The sequence below is a fragment of the Manis pentadactyla genome, chromosome 8, assembly GCF_030020395.1.
Source record: "Manis pentadactyla isolate mManPen7 chromosome 8, mManPen7.hap1, whole genome shotgun sequence".
Taxonomy (NCBI): domain Eukaryota; kingdom Metazoa; phylum Chordata; class Mammalia; order Pholidota; family Manidae; genus Manis; species Manis pentadactyla.
The window spans coordinates 49,961,105-49,988,677 of record NC_080026.1 but is presented as its reverse complement, the minus strand read 5'-3'; the positions used below and the strand labels follow the sequence as shown (position 1 = coordinate 49,988,677).

At 40.4% G+C, this 27,573-nt stretch overlaps 1 protein-coding gene across 1 annotated transcript in view; it reads left to right on the top strand.

Moving 5' to 3' along the window:
• The window catches only part of PCNX2 (pecanex 2), a 388,374-nt gene that overhangs the window by 298,923 nt on the left and 61,878 nt on the right, over positions 1–27,573 (top strand). The window contains exons 24-25 of the mRNA XM_057505727.1: positions 13,860–13,918; positions 19,143–19,358. Coding sequence (XP_057361710.1) covers positions 13,860–13,918; positions 19,143–19,358 — 275 coding nt within the window. The remainder of the gene's footprint in view (positions 1–13,859; positions 13,919–19,142; positions 19,359–27,573) is intronic.

The window sequence follows — 27,573 nt, the reverse complement described above, 5'->3', positions numbered from 1 at the left end:
TTTCCACACATGGCTGGAATCTCAGTTTTTCCAGGCATTCCAGCTGTCTTAGCTTTCCAACCCCCTATTCATGACAGTACCATGAAATGTAGATTTGTGCTCCCATAGCAGATCTCTGGAGTTAGTATTCAGCAGTCTCGGGCCTCCACTCCCTCCCCACTCCATTTCTCTTTCTCCCGCCAGTGAGCTGGAGTGAGGGAAGTGCTTGGGTCCAGCTGGGCCATAACCTTGGAACGTTACCCTGTTCCATGAGGTTTATTCTTTTCTCCAGGTGTATGCAGTTTGGCTCAGCCCTCTTTCCTGTTGCTCTTTCAGGATTAGTCATCTTAATTATATTTTCATGTTATATGAGGTTTTAGGAGGAAGCTCTCTCTCACCTCTCATGCTGCCATCTTTAATCCTCTGTCTGAAAGGTTGGTCTTCTCAGCAAAAGATTTTGAGGCATCCAGACATCCACATGTAAAAGAATGCAGTGGAACCTTATATATCATCATATACAAACATTAACTTAGAATAGGTCAAAGACTTAAGTATAAAAGCTAAAACTATAAAACTCTTAGAAGAAAGCATGGAAATACATTTTAATGATCTTGGATTTGGAATGAATTCTTACATAAGCCACCAAAGTAAATAAATTTGACTTTATCCAAATTAAAAGCTTTTGTACATCAAAGAACACTATCAGTAAGGTGAAGACTATTCCACTCTGAGGTATATGTACAAGAAAATTGCAAGGAAGATTTTCTAACAAGAATTGTACACAAAAGTTCATAGCAGCATTATTCATTGTAGCCAAAAAGTGGAAACAACTCAAATGCCATTAACTGAAGAATAGATGAACCAAATCATATATCATACAATGGAATATTACTTAGTCATAAAAAGTAATAACATACTAATATATGCTACAATGTAGATGAACTTTGAAAATATTATATAACATTACACTAACAAAATGCCACATACTGTGATTCCATTTATATGAAATATCCAGAATAGGCAAATCCATAGATGCAAAAGCAGATTGGTGGCTGTCAGAGTCCGGGGAGAGGAACAAATAGGTAATGACTGCTAATAATGGGTATGGGACTTATTTTGGTGGTGATGAGATTTTCCAGAATTTGTGGTATGGTCACAGAACAATGTGAAAGTATTAGAAAACAATGAGTTGTATGCTTTGAAATGTTAAAAATGGCGAATGTTATGTTATGCATATTTTACCCTCAATAAATTTTTTGAAAAGTTGGATACATTTGTGTGAATCTATTTCTGGGATCTGTTCTGTTCCACTGTTCTATATGTCACTGCCTCCACCAACCCTACAAGTTTTATCACTGAAGCTGCATAGTAAGTGTTGAAATTGCATAAGCTCTCACTTTCTTATTTTTTTTCAAAATTACTTTAGTTAGTATTTCTTTTCTTTACTGTATAAATTTTACAAACTTTTTAATTTATAAACATTTTTGCATCTGTTCTTGAGGAATGTTAATCTGTAGTTTTCTTGTTTTGGTATTTTCTTTCATTTTTTACTGGACTCATAGTAGCTTCATAAAATGAGTTGAGGGGTATTGTTTCCTTATCTATATTCCAGAAGAGATTGTATATAATTGATGTTCTTCCTTAAATATCTACAAAAAATATTGTGGGCATTTTGATATGTTTTGTGCTAAACCTTTATATCAACTTGGAGAGAATTAACATCTTTCCTATGAGTCTTCCAATCCATAAATATGATATGTACCTGATTAGAACTCCTTTGATTACTTTCCTCAGCATTTTTGTACCTTTCAGCATACAAGCCCTATATATGTTTATTAGATTTAACAAAACCTAACTTTTTCCTTTTTTTTTTTTTAGTAGATGGTCTTTATCAGGTGAAGAAGTTACCCTCTATTCCTATTTTTCTGAAAGTTTTTCCAAATTATGAATTGGAAGTGGGTTTTGTCAACTGCTTTTTCTGCACCAATTGACATGATCATATGATATTCCTTCTTTAGCCTGTGAGTATGGTGGATTACACTGACTATTTTCATATACTGAACCAGCCTTGCATTCCTGGAATAAAACAGATGTGGTCATGTTGTATAATTATTTTTACATATTACTTACTCTTTTGGCTACTTTTTTGTTGAGGATTTTTATATCTATATTCATGGGAGATTTTAGTTGTAGTTTTATTTTTTTTTATTCTGTCTTTGTCAGATTTTTTGGTTTCAGAGTAATACTAACCTCATAAAACAAATTGAGAATGGTCTCTTCCTCTTGTAATTTCTAGAAGAGAGTGTTTATTGTAGGCATTAGTTTTCTTTTAAACATGCAGTAGAATTGTTCAGTAAAACCATCAGTGAGTGGAGATTTCTTTTGGGGGAGTTACCCAAATTACCAATTAAATCTCCTTAATAGTTACAGGGCTATTCAAATTTATTTGTTTCATAGTGGGTGAATTGTGGCAGTGATTTTTGAGGAATTGGGCCATTTCACCTAAGTTATAAAATTTATGCATAAGAAGTTGTCTGTAGTATTCCCCTTATTCTTTTGATATCTGCAGGGTTGACAGGGTATCCTGATACTGGTAATTTGCATTTTCTCTCTTTTTTTCATCAGGCTTGCTAGAGATGTGTCAATTTAATTGATATTTTCAAAGAACCAGTCCTGTGTTCTTTGATTTTCTCGATTTTTTTTCAATTTCACTGATATTTTGCTCCTTGTTTCTTTCCTTAGGTTTTCTTTGGGTTTATTTTGCTCTTCTTTTTCTATGCTCTTGAGGTGGAAGAGTTAAAAAACTATTAACTTTGAGACATTTCTTTTGTATATATGTAAATGACAAAAATTTCCCTTTCAGTACTGCTTTAGCTATGATTTTGGTATATTGTATTTCCAGTTATATTTTTTTCAGTTCAGTGTATTTTCATTTCTATTGTAACTTTATCTTTGACCCATGGATTATTTAGAATTATGTTTAGTTTTCAAGTATTTGGATATTTTTCTGCTATCTTTCAGTTACTGATTTCTAGTTTGAGTCCATTGCAGTTGGAAAACACACTCAGTATTATTTCAGTTCTTTCATATTTGTTGAGATTATTTTATGTCTCAGGATATGATCTATCTTGGTGTATGCTCTTTGGGCTCTGTGGTGAATGTTATTGGTTTGATTTTTCAATAAAAGTTGATTAGATAGTTTTGGTTGATATTATTGTTAGATTCTTCTATATCCTTTTTGATTTTCTGCATAGTCATTCTATCAAATGTTGACAGATGGGTGTTGAAATCTCCAACTGTAATTGTGGATTTGTCTGCTTTCTGTTCTATCAGTTTTTCATTCATATATTTTACAACTCCATTGTTTGCTGGAATCATATTTAGGATTAATGTATTTTCTTTATGGAGTAATAATTTTATCATTTTGTCTCTGTCTTTGATAAAGTTCTTTGCTATTATTATATTATCTAACATTAATATAACCACCCCTGCTTTTCCTTTGATTAATGTTTACAAAAGTGCATCTTTTTTCATTCCTTTACTTTCAATTGGCCTATGTCACTATTTCTAAAGTGTGCTTTTGTAGAGAACATACATTTGGGTCATGTTTTTTAGTCTACTTTGACAATCTCTTGTTGGTATATTTAGACCACTTAAATCTAATGTCATTATTGATATATTAGAACTTAAATGTGCCACTTAATTTTTGGATTCTATTTGCTGTCATTACTGTTTTTTCTCAGCTTTCTTGTGTTTCCTTAGCATTTTGAAGAATTCCATTTGATTTACTTATGAAATAAATAGTACATTTTGACTGTATCAATTAGGGATTGTTCTAGGCATTGTAATGACTTATCAAAGTCTACTAGCATTGTCATTTTACCAGTTCAAGTGAAGTGAGAAAGCTTACTTCCCATTTATGTCCTCTTATTCTCTATTTCTAATATAATGTCACAAATGTTTTCTTCACATACCTTTGGAACTGCATTGACAGTTTATGATTTTTGCTTCAAATGTAAAATACAATTTAGAAGACACTTGAGGAGAAAGGATGTCTGTTGTATTTGTTCATATTTTTGTTTATCATGTTCTTATGTTCTAAGGTTCATTCTTTTATTGCGTCTTCCTGGAGAACTTCCTTTACCTATTATTTTAGGATAGATCACCTTGTGACAAATTCTGTTAGTTTTCCTTCATTTGATAATGTCTGTTTCTTCTTCATTTCAGAAAATATTTTCACTGTACATATGATTCTAGGTTGTTAGTTCTTTTCTTCCAGCACTTGAAAAATGTGTCATTTCTTTCCAATCTCCATGGTTCCTAAAAAGAAATTCACTGTCATTCAGATTGTTTTCCTATATTGGTAAGTTCTTTCTCTCTCACTGCTTCTAAGAGTTTTACTTTAGTTTTAGAAGCTTGACTAGGATGTGTCTTAGTGTGAATTTCTTTGATTTTTATCTCCAACTTCTCTTCTCATGGGATTCTGATATTTCAGTCTATTTTCTCTCTGTTTTTCAGATTATATAACACCTACTGTTCCATCCTCCAGTTCAGTGATTCTTTTCTCTGTCCCTTTGATTCTACCTTTGAGTCCTTTTATTGAATTTTTAATTTTATTATATATTTTTACTTGTAAAATTTCTGCTTAGCTATCCTTTATACCTTCTATTTTATTTTGCTGAAACTTTCTAATTTTTGCAGAGATTCTATTTTTTCATTTGTTTTAAAAGTGTCCTTTTTAATTGAGGTGCATACAATAAAATGCACAAATCTTAATGTACAGCTTGATGACTTTTGACATGCAACCACATACACTCATGTAATCATAACCCAGGTTAAGATATTGAATATTCTCACTAATTTTCCCCCTATTTCACCCATCCACCCCCCACCTTACCTTCCCTATGGCAACCACTAGTCTACTCTCTATGAGTTGATTTCTGTTTTGTTTGTTCACTTATTTTGCTTTTTAGATTCCTCATATAAATGAAAATGTGTAGTATTTGTCTTTCTCTGTATGACTTATTTCACTTAGCATAGTACCCTCTACATCCATCCATGTTGTTGCAAATGGCAGGATTTCATTTTTTGTTGTGGTTGAATAATACCCCATTATATATATTCACTACAGATTCTTTATCCATTCTTCTATGGATAAACACTTAGGTTGCTTCTATATTTTGGCTATTGTAAATAATGCTTCAATGAATGAAGGAGTGCATATATATTTTCAAATTAGTGATTTTGTTTTCTTCAGATAAATTCCCAGAAGTGGAATTGCTGGGTTGGTTCATTTGCTATTTCTATTTTTAGTTTTTTGAGACTTTCCCATACTGCTTTCTATAGTGGCTGCACCAGTTTACAATCCCATCAGCACTGTATGAGGGATTCCTTTTCTCCACATCCCACCAATACTTGTTATTTTTTTGTCTTGTTTATGTTAGCCACTTTGACAGGTATGAGGGGATATCTCTCTGTGATACTGATTTGCATTTCCCTGGTGATTAGTGATGTTGAGCATCTTTTCATGTGCCTGTTGGCCATCTGTATGTCTTCCTTGGAAAAATATCTAGTCAGACCTTCTGCTCATTTTTTAATCTGATTATTTGTGGGTTTTTTTGGTGTTGAGTTATGTGAGTTATTTATATATTTTGGATATTAGCCTCTCATCACCTATATCATTTGAAAATATATTCTCCCCTACTTTTTTGATGATTTCCTTTGCTATGCAAAAGCTTTTTAGTTTGATGCAGTCCCATTTGTTATTTTTGCTTTTGTTTCCTTTGCCTGGAGAGACATATCCAGAAAAAAGTTACTAATGCTGATGCTCAAAAGTGTACTGCCTATGTTTTCTTCAAGGAGTTTTATGGTTTCAGATCTTATATTTAGGTTTTAAGTCTATTTTGAATTTATTTATGTGTATAGTGTAATATAGTGATCCAGTTCCATTCTCTTGCATGTAGCTGTCCTGTTTTCCCAGCACTATTTGTTGAAGAGACTTTTTACTTAAAGTGTTCTTCATTGTTTATTGAAACATTTTTATGATGGCTGATGTTAAATTTTTGTCAGATAATTCTCTCATTTCTGTCATCTCAGTTTTGGCAGCTATTAGTTTCTTTTTTTAAATTCAGCTTGAGATCTTCCTGTTTTTTTTATTATTATGACAAGTAATTTTCTATTGAGATGTGAACATTCTGGGTATTGTGTTATGAGACTCTGGGTATTATTTAAACTTTAGATTTCAGCTGGCTTTCTCTGACACCATTCTGGCAAGGGAAAGGAGCCCCTGCTTTGTTACTTACAGGTGGGGTTAGAAACCTAGGTTCTCCACTCAGCCTCTGTGGACACCTGTGATGGGGGAAGTTACTTGTATTGCTCATTAGCCATAGGACTTCAGACTTCCCTGTATGAGATGAGTAAGAATACTTAGTTAGGCTTCCCATGTGGCCTCCTTACCCTGTACAATTATGAAAATCGAAGCTCCATACTAGCCCTCTATGACAGCACCCCAGCTGTAGAAGGGACTTACTGCCTGGCAAGGATGGAAGTCTAGGATCCCCGTCAACCTCTGCTGGTGTGGGTAGGGGTGGGGACTGTATTTTTTCCTGTGGATTCTGGCTGGAATAGAGAATTATCATCTGAAAGTCTTTGTCTTTGTAGGCTTCCCCTTTCCTGATTCTTAGGGTCATAAGAGTGGGATTTTATTATGGCTTTTTTTTTTCCTGCTCCTGTTGGCATTTATGGATTCCAGTTTCTGGGATATATGAGGCAAAAATAAAACCAAGAGAACTTATCCCCATGTCCTTGGATTCCACAGTACTTAGATGGTCTGCCTTCTTTACCTTTTGGAGGTGTATTTATTGTATATAATATCCAGGGATTTGGTCATACTTAGTGAGAGAAACAGGAAAATGTATCTTAACTCTGTCTTCCCAGAGAATACACCAAGGTTGCAGTTACTTATTCATGCTCAGCCCCCTCCACTGCATATTCATATGGTTAGTATTACAACATAACATGGTGGACAGCAGCATAGTGAGTTGTTCTTTCACTTTAGGCCTCAAGGAGGCTTTCAGGAAGTAAACTTTCACAATAACGTTAGCGGTTAAGAGAACTGCCTCATTATACCCATATGGCTGTATATGTGAGCGCATGTACAGGTTTATAGAGTCCTGGAAATTTCACCTGTAGCCAGGCTGAAGCACAGCACAGTTTCTATGTTTTACAGTTTCTCTATAGGAGAGCAGAGCAAACCAGAAAAGCACTGAGGAAATGCAAACAGAGAGGAAAAAAGGCTAATTCAAAACCAGGCCAGAGGGTGGTATAAAGCTGGGCAAGCTTTCTAAGCATAAGAGGAAGAAGTAGAGCTGATTCCATTTTTTAATTTAAAAATGTATTATTTTGAAGAGTTGTATAACTGAAGTATTTTCTTTCCCTTATAAAAATCTGGTTTAGAAATTTTTAGCTCCAGAGATATAGCAGATTAGAGAAGCTCAAAACATTCACTCCTGCTACAAGTACCAAGAAATGATAGATAGTAAAGTCCTTCTCAATGCATATTTGAGCACACACAAAAAAATTGGAAAATTTCCCAGGTCTGGGAACAAAGATGGAGCAGAAAACAGTTAAACCACTGTTGCTGTCAGGGAAAGGTGGGGCTGGGAAGTGGGTCAGGGTTATAGGTCACAGTAATCTAAGGGCTGAGATTTAAAAACCCATGTAAGGCTAGGTAATGAGGCCTTAGTCTTACAGACATAAAGCTTGAACTGAGACTTCCACAGAAAGATAAACCATTGAAGGGCTTCCGCCTCTGTGAAGGAGTAGAATGCGCCACACAGAAATGACAAGAAGCCTGACTTTGTCAGCCAGAGATCAGAACTGGAATCCCCACTGTGAATGTTTAATGCTAAACCTGTATCACATTTGGATTTAGAGATCAAAATTACATGACCCATACCTAGAAATCCTCAATTTGAGCAAGTAACATAAAAATGGTTCTGGCATATAATATGCATAGAATAAATGACAGAAGCAAATGTAAAATTATTCTTAAGGGGCATACCCTGAATGAATCCCACAAACATTGGAAATGAGCTGTCAGTTGGATACTGCAAAATACAGGGAAAAACTTTCATCATGAACAAGAGCCATCAAACAAATAACCAGCAAATTTAGACCCTCCAAAACTATAAATAATTAGACAAATAAACTGTATATTTAGAATGAAAACTCATATAAAAATAAGTAAAACCATAAGGTCATGGATGCTGTGAACACATGACAATTTAAAAGAAATAGAACTATGAAAATAAATTTACATAGTCACTAAAACATATAATATAACAGAGAAGTTTGTCAGTCAACACAGCTTAAGTAGAAAATAATCTAAGAAAATTGCCCAGAAGGCAATAGAGAAAGATAAGGATGTGGGAAATGTTCCAGAAAGGTTAAGAGACATGGGAAATAGAATGAAAGATACAACTAGAAGTCTCAGTGGAGTTCCTGGAAGAAGGAGTAGAACAAATAGCAAGAAGCATAATTTTAAGAGAAAATAGTATGAAGTTTTCAAAATTGATGAAAGACAAATCCTTATATTAAAAAACTCTAACAAGTCATGACCATAATAATAAAAAATAAACCCACATTTCTACACACAAAACCAACATTTCCACTAGTGATGTTTCAGAGCACTAATAATGGTAAGTGACAGCAGTATAATAGAAGACTTCTAAATGGCAACAGTGGAGTAAATATAGTTGACCCTTGAGTAACTGAACAGTGTGGAATCTAGGAGTGTCCATCCTCCTTGCAGTTGAAAATCCAGTATAATTGTTGACTCCCCGAAAAAACTTAACTACCAATATTCTACTGTTGACTGGAAGCCTTAACATAAATCTGATTAACACAATTTTGTATGTCCTGTGTGTTATATACTGTATTCTTACAATAAAGTAAGCTAAAGTAAAGAAAATATTTTTTCAAATTGTCTCATGTTAAGGGTCAGCTGTGTGTAGTTGCGCTCCTCTTTCTCTTACAATTTGTATGTTCTCTCTTTCCCTGCATCCCTTATTCTCCTTATTCTTCCTGTTTTCTTCCTTTTATCCTTTTTCTTCTTTTCTGGTAAATAATTTTGTTAGATGTTTATATTTTCATATGTGTGGGTAGTTGTTTAGCTATTGATTCCATCTGTTTAACAGCTATAGGTGTATTCTGTTCTTCTTGAGTTAGTTTGAGTGTGTTATACCTTTTAAGGAAATTAGTTATCTCATTTAAGTTTTCAAATTGATTTGGGGAAAGTTGTTCATAATATTGTTTTATGACTTATGACTTTATAGTATTGTCTATGATTTTTTCAATCAGGCCATAATAGAATGTGTTCAAAAAATCAAAGAAAAAATAAAACTAGATAATAATATAAACTATGAAGACAGAATATGATCAAATACATCTGCCTGGACACCAAATGCAAAGATATAACTGAAATTTGTTTACTTAGAAAAGTAGAAAATAAAAGAATGAGAGAAAGTATTAGGCAAATGCAAACAAATTAAAGCAGAGGTTGAATTTGGGATAAAAGTCATTAAGATCAAGAACATTTTATAATGGCAAAGACTAAAATTCACAGTGAAGATATAAGCTATAAATAGCAATGCATAAATCCCATAGAAATTTCATAAGGAAAAGAATAAAAAATTTGACAAAATATAGGTATACAATAGTGGTAGGAAATGTGCTTCACTTTTCTTAAGTCATGACTAATCAAGTGATTGAAAAGTAGGTAAAAAGATGTAGACGACCTATACAACATGATTAATAATGTAGCTCTAATATGTATCACATAACTCATGCATACATGTACACACAGAAAATGGGATATGCCTTTTCAAGTGCCCATGGAATATTGAGAAACACTGCTTATAAGGCAATTAAAAATGATCCCCCCTTTCCATAATTTCTATAAAGTATAATAGTAATTTTAATTTCTACTAATGACATGTTAGGTAGTCAAGATCAATCTTCCCTACTGAGGGCAACTAAGGAAAAAGGGATGAAATATAAAAAAAGAAACCAACAACTTTCTTAAAACTTTCCAGGATCTGAGGAATTCTGGCCCAAACCCAGGAGAAGGGACACACTTACACCCATTTTCACTCAAGAGCCTCTGCGGCCTGGAGGAAGGAACAGCCAAGCTGAGCTGTGCTTTGTGGTCTTGCAGAACAAATGCAAAGAAAGTCAGAGCCCAGGCCTGACAAAGGTGGTTACACTGCCAAAGACCCCCACCTCCAGTCTGGGATCCCAAAGAGCTACCCGCTAAGGTGTCAGGAACCAGAACTAAACCAGCCCCCCGGACGGTAGCAAAGCTGGAGTTTACCTGAATGTCTGTCCTTCGGCAGAGCCACCCTGCCAGCTGTACAGCACTGTGTCCTCAGGAAACTCCTCTCATGCCAAGTCATTCTAAAGTACATGGCAACCCAGCAGCCAGTGAGCCCCATTGGCGTTGAAGGAATTAATATTGTTGCCAGTGGCAGCAAAAATTAAAGATGAAAAGCAAACTGTGATGAACCTTGTGTATCTATCCGACTTGAAAGTGGCAGTGTCCTTCTAGTTAAGCGCTGGCTGCCTTCTCATGTTCCAGATTTCTCTAGGGCTCTCCTGCTCCATAAATACAGCTACAGTCCATCCATAACTCTGCGCTGGGTTTGCCAGGTGAACCGATCAAACTTCTCACTCCAGCCAATCCTACTTTTCCTTAAAAAAAACAAAAATGGGAACACTTCTACCACAAATAGCCTCTGTGTATGCTGACAGGTGAGAATTTAGAACAGTATAATTAAAGAAAATTACAGTTAAATTATTGAAGTTCAGCGGATGAAACCATGTAAGAGAGAAGGTGCTTGACTTAGTATGACAGACCAGAAGGTGAGCAAGTTAAATCTGAAGGGAGGAAACTGACTATGGGTCTGCAGTCCACATCAGCACAAGGGAGAGACACTTCCAAGTAAGTTGACTTGAGTAGACAGACCGGTTACTAGGTTCCTGGTGTGTGGCCCTCAGGGCTAACAAGGAGTAACTTTTACAGGCAGGCACTCAGAAGAGTATGTGCAGATTCACAGCTAACACATGCCAGCATTCTGCACACCCCATGAGATAGGAGCATAAGACATACGCCCCTAATTTTGCATTGAGCAACAGAATTGATGTTCATGCAACAGGACAGTCAAGGCAGAAATCCAATTACTGAGCTAATTAGCACCTTTGAGTGGTAAGCACCAAATTGACAGGAGGAAAGCCCTGGGGAAAAGCTTGAATTGCCCAAGATGGCTGACAGTTCACCTTCTAGAGAGTCTGGTGAAGATCCAGAGCCCTGGGGCACCTGGGCAGCTCTGCTGAGTTGTTGCTGATCAGAACTGAGCATTCTGGGTCCTATAATTTTTGAAAAGATAGCTTCCCAGTTAAGAGTTTTAGGTGTCCTTGTTCCCTAAGGAATTTGGTAAATGGCTTTCTTTGGGCTCAGTCCCACTTAAAAATTATTTATTCTGCTGCTAAGAGTTCCAGTTTTCCTAGGTCTTAAGGTGAAATTAAAAATTCCATTCAGGGATTAACTGTGTCAACATGGGATTTTGGCCTTCATTAGAAGGGATTTTGTTGTTTGCTTTATTTTCTGCCATTGTAGGTTCTTTTATTTTCAGAGCTGATCTTAGGGTATTTAGAAGGAAATTTTCAGCAGGAATAGGACAGAGTGCTGGGGTTAACAGCCTTTTTGAGATTCTTCCCATAACTATTCCTTCCCATTAACACATCTCTGGAGTCTATTCCACAAAGCTAAAACAGGATCTTACCTAGACGGTTCTCAAGTATCTGAGACAGTTGAGGAAAAGAGAATACTTTTATTTTCTGAAGACAGTCCTTTCCACTTATTCAAATTACAGCTCTACCTAAATATCTTTTCATCTTTTCTGATTCCCAGGAGACAAATTCACAAAAGAAGTCTGCATTGTGAGGTCTCTTCATGAGCAACATTAACAACAAGTACTTGTCATTTATTAAATCAAACTCACTATGTCAATAGTCATGCTTAAATGTTACCTAGTAGCAGCTAAGCCCTTTTTTCTTAGCAGGTATCATGGGTGAAAAAAGCCTTGTGGAAAAGCGTTATCTCTGACTACTCATTTATTCATTCAGCAATCATTAGTGAGTGACTACTATGTGCCAGTTGTGAAAAAATCTTGCCCTCATGTTACTTAGGGTCTGGTGTAAGAGGCAGATAAAATCAAATAATTGCACAAATAAATGATGTAGAATAAAGGCTCTAGAGCCAGCCTTACTCGGGCTCAAATCCTGGCTCTCCTACCTGTTAGCTCTGTGACCGTGGGTGCTTTATTTAATCTCAGTGTCTCAGGTTCCTCCTCTGGGAGCATGGCTAATAAAAATAGTACCTACCTTAGAAGGTGCTTGTGAGACTATAATGATTTAATATATGTAAAATACCGACACAGGAAGTGCTACATCAATTTTAGCTGTCATCATTAGTAGTAATATTAACCATGACAATTGCCCCAAAGGAGAGGTAGATGTGCGAAAGAGCACGGGACAAATGAATCTCACCGACAGCAGGTCTCAGGAAGGCTGTCCAGGGGAAGTCATACTCGAGCTAGACTTGAAGGATGAAAGGAGTGACAGAGGAAACATAGGTGGAACTGGAAAGGCAGTACTCCAAGTAGAGACACACAAGAGAGCAAAGAACTCGGGGTCGGGGACAGAGTGGGAAGTCGAGGTATGTTGAAGACATAGAAACAGAAGGCCGGCATGGCTGGAGCATAGAAAGCAAAGGGCAGAGGGAGTGAAGGACAGAGCCAGGCATGCATGTTAGTAAGACCCTCATTATGTTCAAATTTGTATGTAACCCTATGTTCAGTGATATATTTTTAGTGAAAGCCCTTTAAAGGCTTAGGTTTAACCATAGGAAATTGCCATTTTTGGAAGTCATAAACAGTTGAATATCCAAGTTCATGTGGTTGACATCGATTTCATATTTCATCCTCTAAGGATAATGAGACCACCACTAAATACCTGAAATAAACAAAGCTGATCAGGTCCCATCTCTCTCAGCAGAGCAGATTGCTGCACTTATAAGGGTTTTCAGGGCATGTGAAGTTCAAGGACTGGTGGAGATTTACAGGCATATGTGGGCTGATACCATCTGTACAGGTAGTTACTGGGGAGGCTGTTACTGATCAGTCGCCCCTCAGAAGCCTGGAGTGAGCCTGCCCCTCACTGGCTGACTTTTCAGAAGCAAGGGGCCACCAAGGATTGACTGGCTTACCACACTGTGAACTGAGGTGGCTTGTCATAACTGAAGAGGTTTAAAACCCATTCTGCTCACCACTTGTTACCATAGCTACAATCTGTCTTTTAAGTTTGCGAGAGCTGTTTTTATTCCTGTGGTTCAACTTAAGAATGGCTTTTAAGAAACATTCAACTCTTGAAAGCAAGTGACAGTGACTTTGATGACTCACCATGGTTTTCTGGAATCAATTTGAAATGATAGTTACCTACGTGTGCATGCTCTCAAGTTCTGAAAGTGAGTGACATAGCACTTGCAGTTCAAGTGCTTGCTTTTATTTTGTGGACCAGTGCTCAGAAATGATAAGGCACAGGGTCATTCTCCCAAATCAGGAGGCGTACTCATTTCTTCCCTCCACGTGTTTCTTGTACTTTTCCTTCTCTTGTTTACCATGAGGCCCCTCTCTCTGCCTGCAGCATGGAGCAATCATGTATGTGAGCTCTATCTCCCTTCCATTTCCCACTCACGCAGCTGACTGTAAACCAAGTCTCTTATATCTAATCATGACCTTTTACCTTTCTGTGACCTCTTCTAGTACAAGACGTGTGGATAATTCCAACACAAGACTCGTAGTCCAAATTGAAAAGGATCCAGGTAAGAAACTATTTTTCTTCACTCTTTTTAAATGATTTATTTTATTGTGTAGATGGATGTCCACAGTCCAAAGACGGGGATTAAGTACTCACTATTTTTAATCATTGTGGAGACAATGCATGTCTTGGTGAGTATACTGACTGTAAAAATAAAACTGTGCAAGTAGGCTGATGAAGCATCCTGATTTGATTTAGAAATGTATGCCTCCATTATTTAGAATTGATTAGATGTGTGTTTAGTATTGAATAACTCTGTTAAGGCACTTTAGTTTACATATAATAAATGTCAAATATAGACTATAATCATTGTATTGGTCTCATCAAAAAATTCCTTGGAAAAGCATTAGCATTATGATGTTCTCAAAGGCAAACCATTCCAGGATTCTGAAGTCTTCAGAAATGTAGTTTAGCATTAAGCTATGGAAGGATTTACCTGCTAAAAAATCATTTTACTTCTGTCTCATAATCTATCTCACATTTTTACCCATCTACCTCTTTTTCCTCATCTCAGAGTGCAAATTTTAACTGTTTTCTATTTTTCTCCATTTCGCTCTCTCCCCTGTGCCAAAAAATGTTGTCTAGGAAGAATTATATCTTTCTCATTATCTACAGTTGAATTGCATATACATGGTTAATTTGAAATCATAATTTGAAATTTGAAAATACCTGGAGAGACAGGTTTATTTGTTGTTGAACTTCATGCCAGTACAACTTGGCAGGGAGGGTGGGGTAAATATCTCTCTGAGGTGCAGCTGTGGGGCCCTGTGACATTACAGGGCCATTGATATTAGGCACATGAACAGTGCCACAGCACTTCGTGCCTCTAGTTATTCATCATTATTTCTCATTTTTATCTAATTATTTAGATGTGCGGTCAACATGCTCTAAGAAGATCTCCACTTTCAGTGCTTTAAATTGTTTCGTTTTATTTAAACCTCAAACAGCTCAAACAATTAAGCAGAAGTTAATTCTCTCATTCAGACCTTTCCTTTAAAAATGCCAGAAACTCAAAGTAATCTCTAATTAGCGTCTTGGAATGCAGGCTGATTCATCATGGAAGATGAATATATTGGCAGGTCAGGCAAGCTTAATATGCATAAATGATTAAGCATAGTGATACTCTCTTAGACTGCATGACATGACTCAGCCCATGGTACAGTTTCTTTCTTTCCATTAATCATAATTAAGTTATAAAGGCACCAATTTCAATTCATCTTTTGATGTTCATGAATGCCCTACAAGGATATTCATGATTTGGTAGTCACCTGATAGATCTCTTAGAGGCGGGTCGGTGCTCTTCCTTCTGTAGGTGCGTTGGGCGCTTTCCCATCCCCAGTCTCACTCCAGCTCCCAAGGGTGCAGAGCAGGGGAGTCTGTTCGATCTATCGTCTTTATCCTGAACCTCCAGAATCTCTCCACTCAATAGACAGCCTGGAAGGAAGCCTTGAGCTTGGCTTTAGATGTTTTCTCTCTGGGACAACTCTGTTTCTCTGATCTTCCAGAGCCAGGATTTACTCCCAAAGGAGAGATACTCCTAAAACAGAAGCACTGTCTGCACATTGTCCTGTCTCCTCCTAGCATTTCCTCCATCGAAAGACCACAGGGCCGGGAGTGCTTCCCAGTTTATCTGGCCTCCTCCTTAACAGGTTTCTGTCCATCATGAGAGATCCAACAGAGGAAGTGAAAGGGAGATTAAGGGAAATGTACCACAAACCCCAGTTCCTTGGCTTCTGAACCCACCCGGCCCCCACGGGGCAGCAGACCACACCGCCGTCCCATCTCCTGACCGAATCTGACCTTCTCCTTTCCCTTGGTGGCTCACTCCCCAGTTAGAATGGCTGAAAGTAAACACACACAGCAGCTGATGACACCAAGTTCTGCCAAGGATGCAGAACCACTAGAGCTCTTTCGCTTCTCAGGGGATGTGAAATGGCACTGCCACTGTGGAGAGGAGCGTGCCAGGCAAGGTGTTTACTCAAGAGAAACAAACACTTATGTTCATGTAAACTTATGTTCAAGAATATTTATACTGGATTTGTACTGGATCACCAAAACCAGAAACGACCCAAGGTCCTCCACCGGATGCAAAAAACTACAGCGCTTGCACGCAACAGGGTACTCTATGATAAAACGTAACAAACTACTATTGTGTCCAGCAATATGGATGAATCCCAGATGCATTATTCTAAGTGGTGGTTACGTGACTATACGCATTTATTAAGACTATCATAGGATGATACACTAAAAAAGGTGAATTTTACTCTACATAAATTATTCTTCAATAAATCTGTTTGACATATACATATAATTTTAAAACAATAAATGGCATCTACATAATATAATTTATATCTATGTATATACAATATATGAGAAAAAATTGGATATAACATATAATACTATCAATAATTATTTACATAAATTGATGCTGTTTATTGTCTATAAATTATACCTCAGTGATTTTGATTTCAAAACAAGTCCTGGAATTATTTGACAGGTATGTTCTTAAAAACAAAATTTCTCTTAAAGAAGCTATATGATCTACAGCATTATCTATCAGTCAACAGACACTTAGGTAGTCCCTGTTACATGTTAGGAATTCTGCAAGTATCAGGATATGAAAACAAATTTAGATATGTATCTGTCTTCACTCTGTAGTGCATTGGAGAAATTGGGTGTTTTAATCAAATAACCATATACACATATGCACACAAAAAGCAAGGCAAATTCCAACTGTGACAAGTGTTTCAAAGGTGAGGAGCACAGATTAAAGAGCCTGAATTGGGGATTTGGTCTGGCAAAATGGTCAGTGAAGGCTTCCCTGAAGTGGTGATTGGCCTGAGGTCTGAGGAATAACAGAGTTAATAAGCCAAGAAGAATGGAAGTGCAGCCCAGGCAGAAAGATCAGCAGCTACAAATCCCCAGTGGGAAGAGGCCCGTGAATCCCTCAGCTGAAAGGAGTTCTGTGTGGCAGAGCACAAGGGTGCGCAGGGCGGGCAGAGTCAGCGTGAGGTGAGGGCGGGGGCGAGGGAAGGAGCAGAGCATGGAGTCTCGTCTGACCTACAGCCTGGGTTTGCTCAGGACTGTCCTAGCTTGGACCTGTGAATGATAAATTACAGGGGACCCTATGATAAGACCTATTGTCTCTCTCTTAAGAGTATTGAGAAACCATGACAGAATTAAATTGGCCGAGTAGGGGGTCCTGGTTGGCATGTTTAGGTTTTCCATGTGAAAAGCTCATTCTGTGGTGTAGAGGATGGGTGAGGGAGTGTCTTGCCAATGGGTTTCAGCCCTGGGCAAGTTGTCTATGGATTCAGTGTGACCAAAGAAATTGACAGCAAAACGTTCTTTGGGGTGAAAGGGTTTATTACCTGGCTTGTTCTCCGGCGGTAGGTCGAGCACCAGTATCTCTGCCTCCGCTCAGAGCACTGGGCCGAGCTCTCTATATAGTGCAATAATAGCTTATTGCCTAAAGGTGTGGAAGCAATAGCCTAGCAACAGGCCAGTTACATCATCAGGTAGTTTAAGTTCAGTGAGGATCCTGGCCATAGGAACCCCAACTTCCCCACAGGGAGCAGGTCCCAGTGAAGATACAGAAGTGAGTCACATGACTATTGTGGTTGTCCATTTGAGAAATATTGTAGCTTGAAAAGGATAGGGTAATGGAAATGGAGAAAGGTAGAAAGATACAAAAAATATTTGAAGAAAATAAAATTGAGAGTCATGAGTATGAAAGAGTGGGAGCACAGGCCCCTAGGCTGTGGCTGACTAGATGGCAGTCCTGCTCACTGAGAGGGGAGCCGACTGGGCCTGACTTGGACGTGGTGAAGGTAAAGAGCACTTTAGGCACACTAGCAGGCATACAGTCTAGAGCACAGACAAGAGATCAGCTGGAGAGAGGAATTTGTGAGTCAATAACTGAATTCATTTGTGTAGATGAGGTTTCCCAGAAGAAGTATGAAGGGAAAAAATAGGAGGTTCTCATAAAATCAATTAAAATGGGTGGATGTCTTACCAATGTCTCTTACCTTCAGCTTAATGCTTCACTGCTGACGTTCTTGTGCCACCTCTGCCTGTGCTTCCCTCAGGAGTTTGTCCTTTTCCTTGATGGCCTCTTCCTCCTTCAGAACACCTGGCAGCACTGCCATCTCATCTCCAATGGCACCTTGCTGCCGGCGCTCTCGTACTGCCTCCTCCCTCATCAATAGCATTTCCCTCCTCAGGGCATCCACAGAAGTCTGCAGCTGGCGTTCTTGTGCTGCCTCTTGCAACAATGCCACTTCCCTCCTCAGGGGATCTACTGAAGTTTGCCGCTCCTGTTCTCGTGCCGCCATTTCTTGCGTCTCTTCTGTAGACCTTTTTAAGAATGTGAGAAGCAGCCAACCCACAGTCCCCGCTGCCTCACAGGCACTCTGCTTCTCAAAGGATCTACTTATTATATATACCAAGGGCCACCCCTACTGCCTCAAGTGTCACCTCCACTTGCCTCCAGTCCTGGGGTGGGGCCCAGTCCTCTAGGAGGCAAGCCACCTCAGACCACATACCCACTGGGGGATGATCCACTGTCTCCCCATTCACAGGGGCACCCGCTGAAGCATCCCTCCCATAAGGGCAGCCTGACTTTTTCCCTGGTCAACAGTGAATCCTGCCGACTACACCAATTGTCTTGCCAATGGGTTTCAGCCCTGGGCAAGTTCGCTATGGATTCAGTGTGACCAAAGAAATTGACAGCAAAACATTCTTGGGATGAAAGGGTTATACCCAACTTTATTTCCAGGTGGCAGATCAGTCACTAGAATCCCATTCACTCAGAGTGAGTCTGCAGGCAGCAAGCCAGTCTCTGCCTCTGGGCCCCTCTGTCCACACAGCCATCCTCTGAGCCTTTCTGCACAGTCGTCCCCTGGGCCTCTCTGCACAGTCGTACCACACAGCCGTTCCTCTGGGCCTCTGTCCTCGGCGCTGCCACCACTCCAGCCTCTGCTCTGTTCTCCTGCAGCCTTGCAGCCCTGCCACTATGTCATGCCCAGAGCACTGGGCAGAGCTCTTTATATAGAGTCAACAGCCACAGGTGTGCAGTGAGCTTGTCAACCACAGGAACTCTCATTTTATCCACAGTGGAGTATCTGAAAAGTCTGATTTTCCCTTAATCAAATGACAATTCACTCTTCCCTAGGTCTGAGTAGAGAAGAATAAGCTTTCAGTGATCACGTTTCATGCTTTGTCTTTAGGGAATGATGATAACAACCTCAACTCCATCTTCTATGAGCATCTGACAAGGGCCCTCCAGGAGTCCCTCTGTGGAGACTTGGCTCTCGGCCGTTGGGGGAACTACAGCTCCGGTGATTGCTTTATTTTGGCCTCAGATTACCTCAATGCTTTTGTTCACCTGATTGAAACTGGAAATGGTCTTGTCACCTTTCAACTTAGAGGACTGGAATTCCGAGGTAAGAATGTCTTTGTTTGTGGGTGTTGTCGGAAGTGAATCACTTGAGTTAATTATCATGTAAAGCTTTCATAAAAAGGCACCCTGATGGGGAGAATTAAATGCCTGCCCTGCAAATGGGAATCAAGGCACCTGCTACAACTCCTTTACCCACATTTTCTGATATAAGCAAATCCCAGTCATTGGAGGGAATCATGAAGTGAAACAGTCTGATATAAACCTTTGGAATAGCAAGTCGAAACTTTAAACTTTAATTTCAATCCTTCTGGGAAGAACTCAGAAGTGGCAGGAGGCTGTGGAGCACATGAGGGCTCCATGTGGAGTCAGCCAGACCTAAAACCTACAGCCCATTTCTGGGGATTACTGGTGTTGTGGTCTGTTGTGGGCAAGTCAGTTAGTGTCTCTGAGCTTTGCTTTTCATCTATAAAAAAAATAAGGTTGGTGACCTCATGAAGTGGTGTGATTTAAGTGAGATCATGTATGTGCAGGCCCAACTAGAATGCTTCTCACTTTGTAGTTCCTGCATCAGCCTGGATCTTGGAAGTGTGAGCCCTGTGTTCCCGTCAGTCAGACGGGGAGTCATGGGGTTCAGAATGTGAGGATCAGCTTAGTGGATGTGCTTGTGTTTCCAACTCCTGTGCTCTTTGTTCATTCCCTCATTCAGTGCATGCTCTTCTAACACCGACTCTGGGTTGGGCAAAGTTCTAATGCTAGAGAGGCAGTGGGCACATGACCTGAGACTCTTCTCCTCCTGATGATTTCCTTCAGTGAGAGATACAAATGAGCCAGCTCGTTACAGCTTGGGGAAAGCCTATGAAGGCAGGAAGGAAGGTTCTGTAATCGCCATCACTGTAGAGGGTGAGGATGGTGAGCTGCTCCTTTCACGGAATGGTCCAGGCAGACCTCTGGTTTCCAGGATGGGAAGAACAGGAAGAAGAATGTTCCAGGCTGGAACTAATCATTGCTAAATGGATAAGTTGGGAGCAACTTGGAGCATCCCAGGCACCCAGGAATGCTAATGTGGCCAGAGCTAACCAGCATGCTGGCAGCAACGTGGCACAGGAGACCAGAGTCTGGGTCACAGGGACATCACAGCCAGAGCAAGGGGGTTATATTTTATTCTCTGCATAATGGGATGCATGCAAGGTTCTGGAAAGGGGAATGACCAGCCTAATTTGGACTTTAAGAGATGGTTCTGGTGGCTGTGTGGAGAATGAGTTAGAGGGTGATGCGTTCAGAAACAGGAGACCATTTGCAAGGGTTTTGTGGTCATCTAAGCAGGAGAGGATGGTGGAGCCAGAAGTGAAGAGAGATCTGGAGGTAGAAAGAGCAGGGCACAATGTTGGGGTGAGGGGCAGGGGAGGGTCCTCATGCTCCCCAGTTTCCAGGTGGAGTGCCTGAGCAAAGGTGCATTTACTGACATTGGGAAGTCTGGAAACAAAGCAGGACTTTTGAGTTTGAGGTGTAAATCAAGAGTTCCATTTTGGATATTTTAATTTTAAAATGTCCTTGATTCATCCAAGTAAATTTATCAAGTAGCTAATTGGACATATGGGTCTTATATTCATATAAGATATGTATTTTCAGCACTGATTTTATATCAAGCACTGGGCCAGATGCTGTGAATAAACAAGTGAGGGGCCACACCTTAAGGTGCTTGGGGCCTCACTGAGAAGACAGCATGTAATGAGCAATTAACTGCCCAGGAAGATGTGTGCTTGGCAACACCATGCATGGGGCCCATGGGAACCAGAAGGGGGGGACTGGACCCAGACTGGGTCTGGGTCAGCTTGGCAGAGGACAAGCTGCAAGTGCAGGGGGTAGTGGGCCAGTGCTGTCACTGTTAATAAAGAGGCATGAGATATCCAGACATGGTTTTCTGGTGGTTTGGGAGGAAGGGGTTCAAACAATGCTAGAAAGGTAGGTAGGTGGGTCACAACCAATCAGAACCTCACAGTGACAAAAGGACACCTTTTAACCAAGAGCACACTGCCATTATCTCACATCTTTAACACGATTACCTGAAGAGGACCAAGTCTTTTTGTTCTTTGGATGAGAATTTCTAAACATTAGTTTTTTGAATAACTATCCCTTTTATTAACATTCCTAAATAAATCTGTACAAAAGATGTTTTTCCATAGTGGTGGTTTCTATGACCTAGACATGTATTCTGTGCATCCTTACACATTTTATTAATCTACTTTAGGGAGCTTATTTTGGAAAAGGTTATTGGGCTGAGGGAATAGTGATCTGATTCTACAGAACAAACAAAAGCAGCAATTCCCTGAAATTTTGTGCAAATGCTAGTAAACGCCACAGGAGGTGGTGAGCATTGATTGTCTCTGGTGCAATGATGCAACAGAATTGTCTATTTTGAGGGCTTTCTGGTTTTCCTGGAAGTCACAGGAAGAACTCTTCAGTTAGCCTAGTGGAATCTAAGTTATAGTTTCTATCACTAGTTCTATGTGGCTTATAGCTTCTTCAGCAAACTTATCTGATCTTTGAGTTTAAAGGATTGAAAGGTAATCAGAGTTTAGAAGTTTGCAATACTGTGTCTGCCAGCTTCATACCACAAACAGGGGCTCTTCATAGTCTGCCACCCTCAGTGATTGGGTCTCGCCTCCTGTCAACTATTTTTGGAGGCATAACCAGCCACCACAAATCTTACTGGCTTCAGACAACAGGGATGCACTCTTTCTCACTCTTGTGTGAGCATCTGGTAGTTCTGCCACTCTTACTCCTGCAGCTGTATTCAGCCGGCAGATAGATGGGCCAGGATGGGAGGTTCAGCCACCACATCTGGGGCTGGCTACCAACTCTGGCCCCTTGCCTGTCCTCCAGGTGCCACTCAGCCTCCAGTGGGCTGGACTGGGCATCTTCACAACTAGGTGGTCTCGGGGCTTTTAAAGGGGGCACAGGAACACTCCAAGGCCTCTCATGGCCGAGCCTCTGGGATGGGTGCCATGTCAGTCCCACCACAGGCTACTGGCCAAAGCCATTCCTGAGGACAGTTCAGATTTAGGTAGAAAAATGGTCCTGGCATGTTGGACCATTCATTCACTGGGGGCCAACCTCCTAACAACATACAAGACTTCTGACACCTCATGGAGGAAATATGGAAAGAGGCTCAGGACTGGCATACACATGGTCAGGCCCAAGCTAGAGGTGGTGGTTGTACAGGTGAGACCTCCAGGATGGTCTCTCTAGGCGAGTTTCCTTCCTCCTGCCTACCACAGTAGGAATGTAACCTGACTATAAGGTGGCTTAAACACAATAATGATGTTGCAAGAATAAAATGCCAGTTACCCTGCCCCATAGCACTTACTCTTGTACAATATACTTTCTGTGACCTAATTCTACTGCAGTTTCAAAGACAGGGCTATCAAGAGAGCATGTACCTTGACAAAAATCTAAATTATGCTTCTGTTGCAGGATGCAGCCCATTGACCTAGAATGACTGTACTGATTTATATTTCTTTGCAACATATAGTACAGTATTCCCAGGGAAGATCTTGTTTCCTTTCTCCTCCTTGGAATTTTTCTAAGATATTGCTTCAGCATTTCACTCTTCTTTCCAATTCTTATTTTCCTAAATAGCAGGCTTTGTTTTGCTCAAGTTTAATCTACTTAGGCCAAACCTGGGGGTCAAAATACAGATAGGTTGGTCCTCCCTCTGGAAGCATACTGAACCTTTAGTGGAAACATAAGTGGCTCACAGCTCAGGTAGACTCTCAGGTGGTCTCAGAGTTTTTAAAGGGGTCACAGGACCACTGCAAGGTGTTTATTACTATGACTAAAAACCCCGGAGGAAAACAACTCCCGAGACCAGGGAGCAACAAGGTCTGCCCGTCTTTCTCTCACTAAAAGGGATGCATTTGTATCCAAAGGAGTTTTTAGTTGCAAGCAGCAGAACTGACCTCTAGTTAACTTAGGCAGGGGAAGGCTTCACTGGAGGTTATTGCACGGGGCATGAACTTCCTGGGAAGGCTGGAGAAGCAGGCATGGTGACCATTAGAAAAGAGGCACATGTGAAAATCACAGTGCAGCACTGACCGTGAAGCAGTCTCATCTCTGCTGGTGGCCCAGGCCCTGCCTAATTTTCACAGACACCATGCCCCTTAATACTGGACACTGCTGCTACCACTGCTTCCCCGGAACCTGGATGAAAACCCCACCACCTCCCTCCAGAATCTCATGATACCTGCTAAGAAGAAAGGGCTTAGCTGCTACTAGGTAACATTTAAGCATGACCATTGACATACTGAGTTTGATTTAATGAATGCGTTCCACTTGAACCCTGCTTCTTTGTACCACCAGCTCACTACTCAAAGTCTGGTTGGGTGCATTCCAAGGGAAGCAATGGAGGGATGTGAGGGAGGCTTTGCAGTCCATAGAGTAGGAGGCGATCACTGTCTCTTACTGAGACCCATCATATGGGTACACTAGCTGAGGTCATGCTAGCTGCCCTAATAGTTTAGTCCTAAATCTCAGCGACTGACCCAATAGATGTTTATTTTGCACTCACATGGAGTCCAGTCAGTGAGAGGAGGGACTGGGGGTAGGAAGTATGTCCATTCCACACTACCAAGAATCCTGGCTAAGAGAAGCTCTGCCTATTACTTAACACTTTGCTTTTGAGGTCACTATGGGCTTCAGAATCAAGCTGGCAGAGAATGAGGATTGCAGGGAAGATTGTTATAGGCCAGGCCTGAACCTGGAATACCTCATTTGCTCTTATTGTCTGTTGTCCGGATTTGATATAAGAATAAGAGAAGCTGAGAAATGTCATCTATCTGGTACCCAGGAGAAAAGGTAAAAGGTTTTGGTGAACACTTTGGCCACTCTCTGGCACACTGGGTAATATTTTAAACAGAAAGGGATGCAGATCTGGGGTGACCCAAAAGAATGATTGAGGTCTATGGCACATCCTCTTTCCACTGACTGGCGCCATAGTGAATGACTGATACAGATTCAAATCAGGAATACAAACAAGGAAGCCACATTTTCCTATCCTACTCTTTTTGGCTTACACATCCCAGAATAGAAATAAGTTCTTTTCTTGTTAATATAAGGGAACAGGATCATAATGTCTCTGCTGCTCTTGGGTTTATGAGTATTACTTGCATCTACCTAACCAGGGAGCCTTTAAGGACACCATTCAAGAGTTGACAGATTAATCATTGGATTTAAATCTAAGGCAAGGTAACAGATAATGCACTTTAGAAGGCCAAGAGTGTGAGGGGCACCAACTTCAAGGTTTTTCAAAAGAAATGGAATTCTTTGGACTTTAAGTTCCATTTAACCATCATTTGAGTAGGTGGACACAGCAAAATGGAGAAGTGAGTTGATTATCTGTCCAATCCACTTGTATTCTTCTTTAGCCATCCAGGTGGCCTAGGCTGATGGCTTAGCTTATTTCTATTAGAGGAGGAGAAAAGTGAATGAGGAGTCACAGCACTGACAATAAGAGGCAGCAGGCAACTTGAAAACACTTTCTAAGGAGACAAAGAACCAAGAATAGAAGCAAAAAAGAAGGCACTGGAGGGAGTCTTTCATGAGGCTGAGCTAGGGAGAGAACACCCACCCGCAAAGGTGGCATCTGCCCTCAGAATGACCATGACCCCACTGCTTCCTCCCATTGAACTCATGGGAAAAGCAAGGGCCAGGTCTTGCGTTCCTGAGCCAGGCAGAGGGGCAGCCCGGTAACCCACGTGACTGTTTCTTAACCAGAACCTCTCTTTCTACCTGACCAGTTTCCTTCTCTCCTTTCTCCTTTTGGATATTTGTTAAAAATTTGTAGCATAGGAATTTTTTAGGTAATTGGGGTATAATGCCTTCAACACAACCTTTCAAAAGCTCCACATTGTATTTCTAATTACAAAAAAACCACAGAATCCTTTATATCAGGATACTTGCCAAAGCACTGAAAGTGGTTTGGCCTCTCAGATTCTCAATTTCTTCATCAGAGACTCAGTGCGATTTCCAAGTTCCTTTCCAGCATGGGCAGTCCATCAGTTTAGGAGATATAAAATACTTCCACCATATGGCATGCTTGGAGGAAAGTTGAGCCCCTCCCTGCTGGAGTTTGACTGGGATTCCCTCCCAGGGAGCAGGTGCTGCTGGTGACATCCCAATGCTTTGGACAGTGGCTGGTGTCAGGGGGAAGTTAAGCAGCTGCTTACTTTCCATGGCTACAGTGCCATATCAGGGAAGGTCGACACGCCTGAGCATTAGTCCACCAGCTGGTGTTGGGTTGAGTGCTAGAAGCACGACCACAGCAGTGAAACAGAGTGGAAGAATTTCAGGCAAAGGGGTGAAGAGGACTTGCTATGATGGACTTGGAAGTGACAGAATCCCAAGGTCTGGAGGATGGAATCTGTGGAAGCTCATCTACAGTGATAGGACAGAAGGGAGAGCGTGAAGGAGATGGTGTTAGAGGAAGGTGTGAGGAGGTGAGAATGGGTGGACTGGGGAAATGTACTGTGAGAAGAGCTCCCTTGAGGCTAGTGATCATGATTTTAAAGGATGACCTGTTTAAGCTTGCTCTTGTTTTTCTCGGAGCCACATTCTGCTTCGTGGGTGTGGGTATGGAATGTCAGAGTTGGAGTTAATAAGGATTGACTAGGTCAATGAGCATCATGACATAAAACAAGAATTAGGGAACTGACAGTGTTTGTGAGGCTGTGATAATGAGTGTAATACCTGGCCATGGGATGGCAGCTGAGAAACCAGGGAAGTGAGAGCAGGAGAGAGGTGGGAAGCAGACCTGGTGGTAGTTCTTCTGGCATCTGGAAAAGATACAAGGATTGTTGAAGTTGAAACACTAGAGGAAATGAGCTGGAAAGAGGTGGTTGCTGGAGAGTAGGATATTTGAAACTGATGTTTACAGACGGGAAGCAGTTTTTGGTCTTCAGAGTCTAGGGTTATGACCATGGAATGAGTGGCTGAGGTTGAGTAAAAGATGAGATCACTGCAGGGGTGGAGGCTGGGGGCCAGGATATTAGAAGGAGCATCTCTGTGGCTCCTGGTGTTTCAACGGTGCTGACATAGAACCAAAATCCTCATGGAAGGACTGGGAGTGACCTAAAGGGACCCTAGAAGATGGTGGCAAGAGCGAATGGTGTGGGCACAGTGAGAGGTGGCCTGACAAGCATCAGTGAGAAATAAGAGGATGTCTGCCACCTGCTTTGGACCCAGTGGTGAGAGGGTGTGTGAAAACCATCAGCTCCACCTGGGAGAGCTGTAAAGGGAACAGAGAGTACCAAGTTTCCCACAGAGCAACAAGGAGGGGAGAACATTTAGAAAAGTTGAGGGATAGATCATAACTTACAAAGGGCACAGCACAAGGATTTCAAGAGTTTGTGGCCTGAGTGGGATGGGGTAGTGGTTAAGGTGAGTTTGAAAAACTGATTTATAGAATGGTAGGGAAATTAGGCTTCCTGTGGCCAATGATGTGAACTGCAGCAATGCAACGTTCTCTCAAGATATGAAGAAGCAGGTCCTAACCTCTAAGGTTGGGTCACATGCATGGATATTTTTGAGGCTGCTGAGAGGACAGTCATGCATGTAGATATGCCTTGCAATGAATGATACTGCATTTGTGTATATTTTCTACATTCTCATGTGATCAAGTATTTCCAGTGTTCACTCATATACTAGTTCAAACAAGAAAACATAATCAATATAGATTACTTTGTCCTTTTATTTAAAACAAAGTTGCAATGCAAATTAGGTTTATTTTTAAGTGTTGTATGTGTAGATCATGAATTCTTGGGATCAGAAAATTATCCATTATGGTTGGCATGGTTGGTGGTCAGTAAACGTTTCTTGATAACAAAATAATAAGTAATAATTTGGAAACCAGCACTGGTTTATTTTCAATATTCTTGCAAAATTTATATATTCAGTTCTTTCTTCCTGCAGGCTATGAAGTCAGTTAAACCAGGCTCTTGTTAGACTGTGAGACCCTCAAAGACCAAGGCACCTTCCCTTTCACGTCTCCCTCACAGTACACCGACTGGCTCGTTGTAGGATGCCCAGTGAATATTGATTGAGTGAAAAAGTACAGACAGTCTAAAGTTTACTGAGCAACAAGTATATGCCAGGCACCATACTAAGCACTTTACTTACGTGATCAGAATATTCCTTACAATAACTCTATAAAGTAAGTAGGTGTTATCATCTTTGTTTTAGACATGAGAACATTGGATTAATGA